Source organism: Austrofundulus limnaeus, unplaced genomic scaffold (genome assembly GCF_001266775.1).
Source record: "Austrofundulus limnaeus strain Quisiro unplaced genomic scaffold, Austrofundulus_limnaeus-1.0 Scaffold6, whole genome shotgun sequence".
NCBI lineage: Eukaryota > Metazoa > Chordata > Actinopteri > Cyprinodontiformes > Rivulidae > Austrofundulus > Austrofundulus limnaeus.
The window spans coordinates 1,628,108-1,637,211 of record NW_013952408.1 but is presented as its reverse complement, the minus strand read 5'-3'; the positions used below and the strand labels follow the sequence as shown (position 1 = coordinate 1,637,211).

Here is a 9,104-nt window from a genome sequence, read left to right as displayed (position 1 = left end):
GGGGAAAAACGTCCTGGAGAAAGTTTTTTTTAATTAAACAAGCTTGATTCATGAATCAAAACTTTCTGATGGCTGTTTGACTTTTTTTCTATTTTAGTACTATTATTGTCAGCTTTTGTTTGAATTTATTTTGATGTGCTTTTGTTGATATGTTTATTTTGCAATGGTTTTATTGGTTGTACTGATTTTACTGTTTTATTTTTGTATARCAGGTCTCTCTAGCAAACGAGACAACTGTGTTTCATTGAGATTATGAATATTGAAACAAAATCAATGTTTCATCTGTCCAACTCCATTTTATAAACACTCATTTTTTTATTTACTGTAACCAAAATTCCCTCAAATTAAATACCATACAAAAAACAAATACAGAAAAAAAATTGGGGATCAATCCTTTATTGTTTCAAAACTCTATCCTTTACATTACAGTCATTTAGTTACATGTGATTTTTTTTAAAATGAGTAATATACAATGTCTCCCGATAATGAAACACAGCCACAATGTTTTCCTTTCTACATATCAATATGCTATGATAATAAGAAGTTTGTTCTGATATATTTACTTAGTTCTGACAGCTCAATTAACTTCCCTTTTAAATTATTAAAAGCATTGTTTTCAAAGTGCATTTCAAGGATTGCAAAGCTGACTGCCTTCAGCCAGTCATAATGTACATTTCAGTATTGACAGAGAGCCATACTGATTGTGAGTAACATACAGCATTACCTACATTTTCAACTACAACATTTATCTGGTAAGTAAATTAAAGAAAAATATTTCAATATGCATGCCATGAACATTCCTCCATTATTGTTTAATATAAATGTTTTTTTTATTTTATTTATTTATTTATTTATTTATGTTGATAATGACAGTATTTTCCACAAGAGGACAAATGCTGATAATGAGAACTAATATTTAACATCCAAATTTTATTCAGTTCCACACACAAGTCAAAGGGCATAATGCCACAGTGTAAAGGGCAAGGCCCTGAGAGATTAATAGCATTTGGTCCACAGTAACAAATCTGGGTTTAAAAGAAAACAAAAAAATGTGATAAAATGTATGATTTTCAACTGAAATAACATGTTTCTCTTTCCATTAGTAATGAGTTTTGATGTTAAGTTAGGGAAAATTAAGTTTCTGTTTGAAAATTAAACAAAAACAAATATACACGTTAGCTCATTACTTGGGTATTATACTTTTCTGTTCCAGGAAACAGCTTTAACTCTGTAGAACTTGGTTCCTAAAGGAACTTTGAACCTGTTCTGGGCCTGTGGGAGAAAAAAGAAAAAGGAAAAAAAATTGTGAGGAAGAAGTTTAAAAAAAATGAACTGGCTGATCAAATAAATGAGGGTAATTTTACAATCAATACATCAGCAATTAACTTTTAAAAGTTCAAAGCACCTTTTTTGCCTGGCAATATTCCTTCTCCATCACCTTTCCAAGGACCCACGGTCGTCTTGAGCTCCCTGATGCTATACATAAAAAACAAAACGTTACACATCATTAAACATTATGCCCCACAATATTTATGATTTAACATGCACTCATGCTTAACTTATAAAATCTACACAAATGTTGTTTCTTTATGTCGTTTATCCATTTTATTAATTTAGTAAATTATAAAATACATTCCAAACGACCGCTACAATGGTGGATTTTAAAAGGTTTGGAAAATGGCTGACCTGGTTTAAGGTCCAGTGCAGTGAGAGACTCTGAGTGGAGAAAGTAGAGGGTGGGACCAACGGTGAACAGCACGTAGTTGTCATGCCTTTCATCCAGGATGATTAGAACCAAATCGCCAACCTGGAAACTGAAACACAAAAGAAGGGGTGGACAAAGAGACAAAGGCGTGCTGACACCAAGTTCTGCAAAGTGCAAACAACACCGCTGTGGTAATGATATAATAATGTGTATAATTCGACCACATGTAATGACGGTCAGTTTCAGCTGAAAACAAAATTGCTAAAACTCCAAATGGTGAGGACATGCTAATGTCAGGTGTTTATTATTCACTTACTCTCTGATGGCGATTTTGTCTGAATGCCGTGATGACACCGACGACATGCTCTGAGACATCTGCAAAGACATTAATTAGGCAGACAGTACTTTTTTATTATGTATTATACTCATAATAAATAACTTTCACAAGTTCTTTTCTTAATACTGATCTGTTTATATGAAAAAAAAGACAGGCTTTGTGGTTTCTGTTTTTACATTTAACATTAAAATCTAACCACTTTAAAATTATGCAAATGYTTTTAAATATTATTTTAAAAATCTTAAACACCAAAAAATAATTTTGGGGATTTATATTCGTAGTTAATTCCTTAGTCTATTTTATCATTGCTATCATCATAAAGCACATGTTCCAAAAACTTTTTATAGAGCTTTTGTTTTCATTCTTTGCTCCTACTGCCACCTGGTGGACAAAATGAACAACAATCCTTTAATGGAAATGATTAACTGACCAGTCTTTGACTTAGGCGCTTGTTTTCTTCTTCCTTCATGTGCAAAGTCTGCAACACATATTAAATACATTAAAGTTACTGACATAGAAAAACAAAGCTTTTAATGTGATCATAATGACAAAGATGCAATTCAAATATTTACCCTCTCAAGTAAGATTATTCGTTGTTTCTCCTCTGACATCATATTGTCACTACCAAGAAAAGAAGTAATAATTAGATGTGCAAAACATACGAGGATAAACTAAAAGAAATTGGGACAAGATTATTACTTCTTTAGTTTGTGGCTTCTTAAAACTACAAAAAGTAACTTACATTGTCTGATTCTAGCTTGCTTTCCTTTCCACTGTCCAATGTCACTCTGTCCATCCATGTCTGGCTAGTTTACTCTTGAAAACCATCAATAATGCAAAGATTTGTTTCTATGACCGAGTTTGAAATAACCTGGTTTATTCAGGCTTGCTTTACTGTAGATATTTTTGAGACTAACATCCTGAGAAAACAAAATGTATCTCTAACAAAATTCAGCAGTAAAGAATGGGGGGAAATGTGTCAATGTCCAAGCTTCTCACTTAAATATTCTTTGGTACAATTGTTCTCTGCTTTAAGTTCTTGAAATTAAAACATTTTTATATAAAATTACATCAAATCAAGTCTTAGTCCAGAGGTGTTTTGTACCTTTACACCATTGCACATACTGAATAAAGGCTCCATATCGCACATAACAATTGTTTTTTTAAGATGCTCTAACTGAAAATCTGTCTAAATAGATGTAGAAAGAAATGGTAAATCTTGGATTTAAAAGTTTGTATTATTAAAAAATCCTCTGACTCAGTTTGACCTCGGTCAAGTAAATGTGGTTCCTGTACTCCAGTTCTCCAAGACACTTTGGTTTCACAATGACGGCCAATTCATTAAAATGTGCATTACAAAAATTATAAAATGACACTCTGCAAAATAACATCTCAAAGTTAAATATGTTTATCGGAGAGTGATTGCTTACTGGACAGCCACCATGCTGGCTTCCACTGCAGAATCGACGTGGTCGTCATCTCGAATGGCTGCCACAGAGGCCAGTCTGTCAGTCTCAGACAGGCCCTCTGAAAAACAAGCCTCAGCAACGGGCAGAGCTCGAGCTGCTGCTCCAGCTTCTGAAGCATCCGGAACTGAAGGGTTGGAGGGGAAGAAGGTGGAGGACACCAAAGCAGTGCTGCGCAGCCGRTTCAGCTCTTCTTCCAAGTGCTTCTTTTCCTGCATCAAACTTGCCCGGTCCTCGGACAAAGTCTCTATTAGAGCTGTAAACATCCGACAATGATGTGTCAATACGCAGTTAGTAATAAAAGTTTATCTATATTCTTAAAGTGCCTGTGACATGCATATCCATGAAATACAAAAAGTCAAAGGAAATGTTTGTATTTAAGAAACTTGGCATAATACACATGATTTGACCTGTTATGTCACATAATTGGCATATTTTCTTTTGAATTTTGCTCAGCTGAAGTGAAACAGGAAGTGACATGAAAGGGGAACTCTTTGAGAAAGAAAACTCCCTGGTTTTTGTTTATTGAAACATTATTTGAATTATGACTCATCTCTCTATGATAGTGATTAAAATAATCTAAAGAAACATCAGATTCTTCTCTACAGTCTGTGCTGTTAGCCATTTTAGCAATGCTCTGTTTACATTCAGACATTCCCCTTTGACATCACTTCCTGTTTCTTTACACGATAATATCTCAACAACTGTTCATCTTAGTGGCATAAAATCTTTTTTATACAATGTTATCGTTCCAAAAATACATTCATATTTATTATAAAAATGGGATGTCACAGGCACTTTAAAATAATGCCCTGAGCATCAGAAAATGAGAGGTCTTGTAAATATTATTTAGTTATTAGGTTTACATTAACTGCTGCTTAAAAAGTGAGTTTAACCTGAGCAACAGGCTTTAAAATACACACAATACACTCTACACAAACCACACTATATGTACAGTAAAACACTCACCTTTGTCCTTTTCCTGTTGCTGAGTAACATCCTGGAACTTCTCTGTGAGCTCTTTGATAATCTGCTCCTTCTTCAGCTTTTCTCGGGTTAGAACTGTGTTGAAATTAGTCTAACCAATGAAAAAATAAAGTTGGAATTCAGTGAATTAAGGTTAGCATTACATGTGACAAGACACTGTTTGTATTTGAACACACCGTAGTAACTTTTAACTGCCAAATTCTAAGAATATACTGTATATCAGCCTGCAGCCATGAAAGGTTTCTTGGATTTCAAAACTTGCACAAGAAAAACTATAAATGAAACAATAAAAAAATCCCGATTCCCACTTCAAACTGATAAATACAACCTATTGGAAAACAATATTGTGTGCAGAACCAGTCATTGATTGATTTTTGCACAACAGGTACAGATAACCCTTTGTAAATATATGATAATATATTTATTAAACACAAAACACGAGAAGCGAGGAGTAAAACCAGATTATTTAATACAGACAAACCACCATTTGAAAGTCTTTATGATCAAAACACAAACCTGCTGCTCAGCGATTAGCGATGTCTTAAGGTTTTGCATCTCTTCGTTCTTCTTCTTTTCGAGAAGATCTAACTGAGTTAGCAGGGAGGCCCTCTCTTGCTGCAGGCGCTCTTGCAATGCTGAGTCCAGAGACAGAGGTGCTCCAGCATCTGCATGGCCATCAGCAGACAGCGACAACCCTCCATCACTGAAACACACAGTTACGATTATCAATTTCAAGTTCACAGTTTTTTTTTGTCAACAAAATGAATTGTAGCCATTTTATACACAAACATTTTCAAATGTCTTAGTAAGAATATAACTCCCCAAATAAATAAAAACRTCATCACAAACCTTTTTGTGACCAAAACTTATCAAGTATCAAACTGAATTTATTACATTTACACTTAAATTTATACAATAACAATGATTCATTTATTTTTATGATTCGATTCACATTTTAAACAGTTATAATCGATTATTACTCCATCTTCAAACATATAAAACTCTTCTTTAAACTGAAAGCAAAAAACAATCAGTGTACTAACAAATGTACATTTCTAAAGTTYAAGTAAACAATGATTAAAAACTAAAATAATTAACTGTTAGTTTCATCTTTGTGATGTTATCATTTTTAATCAAGTATTTACCTTTTTAAAGATTGCGTCTCTTGAAGCTCTTTCTCAAGTTGTTTGATTCTGCCTAAAAGTTCCTTCTCTTTCTCCTCCTTCTGCTGCTCCAACTCTTTAAAGGCTTCTTGTGCTACAGCATCAGAGGCTGCCTCTTTGTCCTCATCTTTCTGACCTGCAGGTTTGTCCTGCTCCAGTTTTTTCGAGAGCAGGTCATTCTCTGCCCGCAAATCGCTGATAACAGTCCTCAACTCCTGCTCCAGGTCTTGAAACCTCCTCGACTGCTTCTCTTTTTCTTCGCCGAGCGCAGCCACCTGCTGATGGAATTCCTCTTTGAGGTTTTGCTGCTGCTCCGCAGAGATCCTTTCGGCGTCCAGGGCTTGCTGCTGCAGGGTGGAGACCTTGGTGTGCAACAGGGCAGCCTCCTCTTCATGTCGGTCCACCAGCTCCGAGATGCAGTGGTCTTTTTCGATCCTCATGAGAGTTCTCAGCTCTGCCAGGTCCAATTCATACTCCTCGTTTTTTGCTTGAAGCTGTCTTTTCAGATCTGCCAGCTCAGCTCGAAGTACTTTGGTCTCAGCCTCGATTTGGGTGTTTAGAGCCTCTGCATGTTGACTCTTGGCCTCCTCAAACAAAATTTTAACCTCTTCCGTTTCTGCATCTTTGAGGGCTAACTCTACCTCTAGTTTGCAGCGGAGCTCTGCAAGCTCAGTAAATCGAGCTTCCAAGTCCTTGATTTGAACGTCCTTCTCTTTAATGGCTGTGGCATATTGATCGGTTGCCTCAGTTAACTTTGTATTATTTTCAACAGCGAGGCTTTCCAGAGCCACCTGGTTATTCCTATTTAAGCTGTCCAGTTCAATCTTGTGCTCCTGGTTCATTTTGTCCTCCAACTCCTTTAAATGGCCCTGAGCAACCACTTCAAGCTCCTGTCGAATCTTCTGCTGACTGCGTTCAATCTCAAAGTGCAGGTTTTCAAGCTGGCTGGTCAGAGAGTCTTTCGAAGCTGAAAGCACCTTGGCCTCCTCCGTTTGATCGCTGATAATCTGGTCGAGGTTTTTGATCCGACCAGCGAGATCGCTCTCTTTTTCCGCCCACCGCTCTTTCTCGTTCTCGAGCTGAGTAAGCTCCTTCTCTTTGCGCTCCATGAGCCCCTCGAGCTCCAGCATAGCGCGCTGCACGTCCCGCACAATGTTTTGGTTGACTTGGTTTTCCTCCGTCAGCGCAAGAACTTGTTTCTCGAGCTCCTGCCGAACACTAAGAAGCTCACACTGATGCAGCGCTTTCAGCTCAGTTTCATGAGTTTGGCAGATGTCATCCACAGTAGTGCGTACTTCTGAGCTCATGCTAAGCAGGGCTAGCCCAAAGTCCTGTTGTTCCTTCACTACTAGGCCTCTTAAGTAGTATAGGTCATCCTTTACACTTCTTAAGTTAGAGTGGGACTTTTCTGCAGCATATTTGTATTTTTCAACAGCTTTTTGGAGCTCAGCAACTCTTGAGTTCTCTCTCGCTAGTGTTGTGGTGTCTTGCATTCGCTTGTTGTCAATTGCATTAATGACTGAGGAGTACAGCGACTCAACCATCATCTCGGGGCTGGTGGGGTCACTAATGGGATTGGGCGAGGTCAAGTTCTCTTCAATCACGAACTCGTTGACGGCAGACATGAAGTCAGATTCGGGGCTTTCGGCAAGAGAGTCCAAGTCAAGGGATCCCTGCTGCAGGACAGGATCCATGTTTGGATGGCCTATGGTTTCAAAGTCAAAAGTCTGTGCATCAATGCTGTCTGGAGATAAATCCTCTAAAGGAGCTGGGATGGGTACATGTAGGGGCTGGCAGCTGGGTCCCTGAAGACTAAGCGAGGGAGGTGTTTTAGAGGAAATTGATGCCGTGGTCCCAGACTTGCTTTCAGACTGTGGAGTCCATGCTGTTGATCTATGAATACAGGATGTCTGGAAAGGTAAAGCAGATGGCAGATGATCCGAGTTGAGGCAACATTACTAATGCAAGCAGTAGACAAATTGGGAAGAGTGTTAACTCAACGAGGTTGCTGTCAGGGTGTTTTTAAATATAGCTTTAAATGTTTATTTCAAGTTTTCACTTCAAAGCAGTTTGCTACAAGCGAGGGACATAAAAAAGTAATTACCCTTTGTTCACTTAGTAAGTCAGTAATAGTTTGAGACATTTCATCCACGCTCTGTGCAGCTTGGACCAGTTGATGAAGGGACTCGACATGGTGATGTAAAGGCTCGAAATCACACATAGCAGGAACCCTGAAAAGAAAAACACAAAATAAGACTAAAAAAAATCAAAACATTTTATTTTTTACAAAAACAAGTCATTGTCCTGGCAACATTTTGTGTAATGAACAAGCTTACACTGCAAAAAATGTCCATCTAACCAAGTTTTAAAACCTTAGATCCAGCCAAAAAAATCTTTTTGATTTTGTTTCGATACTTGATTTGACTCAATTTTTTCTCATTTCAAGGATCTTACAAAGTAAAATTTTCTTACTCCATTGGCAGAAATTTTTTGACTTAATTTGAGTCAAATTTTCAGGCTAACAGGACAAATAATCTTGTACATTCTGAAAACAAGATTATTGTTCTTACATAATCAGTTCTTGTTTAGGAAACCAGTCGAAAAATGAGATCAAAAATACTTTTTGGCTAGATATATGGTTTTAAAACTTGGTTAGATGGACTGTTTTTGCAGTGTATATGCAACCTTTTTTAGTGACGGAGGACTTGACTTACATTAGAAAAGGCTGCACCTCTGCAGGACAACATGATTTCAAGTACTGCAGGTCATCAAGTGAGATATCTGGAAGTTCATCATCGAACCTTCTGGGCCTTTGTGTCTATAAAAATGACACAGCAATGATGCAAACTGCACGTAACCAATAACACCAATCTTTAAAAGCTCTTGTTTCAAGCTTACACAAAATGAAGTTGGAGGCCATGAATCAAGCCCTTTAAACAATCGATTCCGGAGGAAAGATGTCCCTAAAGAATACAGTAAATAGGTTTTTTATTGATACAAGTAAAAAACATGCCATTTCAAAAGGTACAGTTTATTATGTATATAACCAGAGGCTGAAATTTTTAAAAACACTTACTAAAGAGTTTCCCAAAAGATTCTCTTTTAAACTTCTCTGCCTCGTATAGTCGTTTCCCATCCTTCACAAGAGCGTTTGCCCACTGAAACAAATGATTATGACATGAAATAAAGTAATAACTACTGATCAAGGAGTTTATATAGAACAGCTGGAGTGCGCAGAAACCACGTGACCATGTGGATCGGCTGTAGAAGCTAACGGCTAACGCAAAACGGTCAAGAGACTGGATTTCCCATTACTGTACACGTTGGTGACAGAACAGAAAAAAGGACTGATGATGTAGAAATCATAAAACTATTAATAATAATATTAATCCAATTATTATTAATATTTTACAGTTTATATAATCTATCTAATGTTTTAAATAATG

At 36.9% G+C, this 9,104-nt stretch overlaps 1 protein-coding gene across 1 annotated transcript in view; it reads right to left on the bottom strand.

The window, feature by feature from the left end:
• Positions 1–380: 380 nt before the first annotated feature.
• rb1cc1 (RB1-inducible coiled-coil 1) overlaps positions 381–9,104 on the bottom strand; it is a 19,033-nt gene continuing 10,309 nt past the window's right edge. Inside the window, exons 10-23 of the mRNA XM_014029971.1 lie at positions 8,735–8,816; positions 8,557–8,621; positions 8,373–8,476; positions 7,763–7,889; positions 5,641–7,568; positions 5,012–5,198; positions 4,478–4,586; positions 3,473–3,764; positions 2,615–2,663; positions 2,473–2,520; positions 2,022–2,080; positions 1,687–1,814; positions 1,406–1,476; positions 381–1,272 (exon numbers count right to left, since the gene is read on the bottom strand). Of these exons, the coding sequence (XP_013885425.1) occupies positions 1,195–1,272; positions 1,406–1,476; positions 1,687–1,814; positions 2,022–2,080; positions 2,473–2,520; positions 2,615–2,663; positions 3,473–3,764; positions 4,478–4,586; positions 5,012–5,198; positions 5,641–7,568; positions 7,763–7,889; positions 8,373–8,476; positions 8,557–8,621; positions 8,735–8,816 (3,327 nt within the window). The 3' untranslated portion in view covers positions 381–1,194. The remainder of the gene's footprint in view (positions 1,273–1,405; positions 1,477–1,686; positions 1,815–2,021; positions 2,081–2,472; positions 2,521–2,614; positions 2,664–3,472; positions 3,765–4,477; positions 4,587–5,011; positions 5,199–5,640; positions 7,569–7,762; positions 7,890–8,372; positions 8,477–8,556; positions 8,622–8,734; positions 8,817–9,104) is intronic.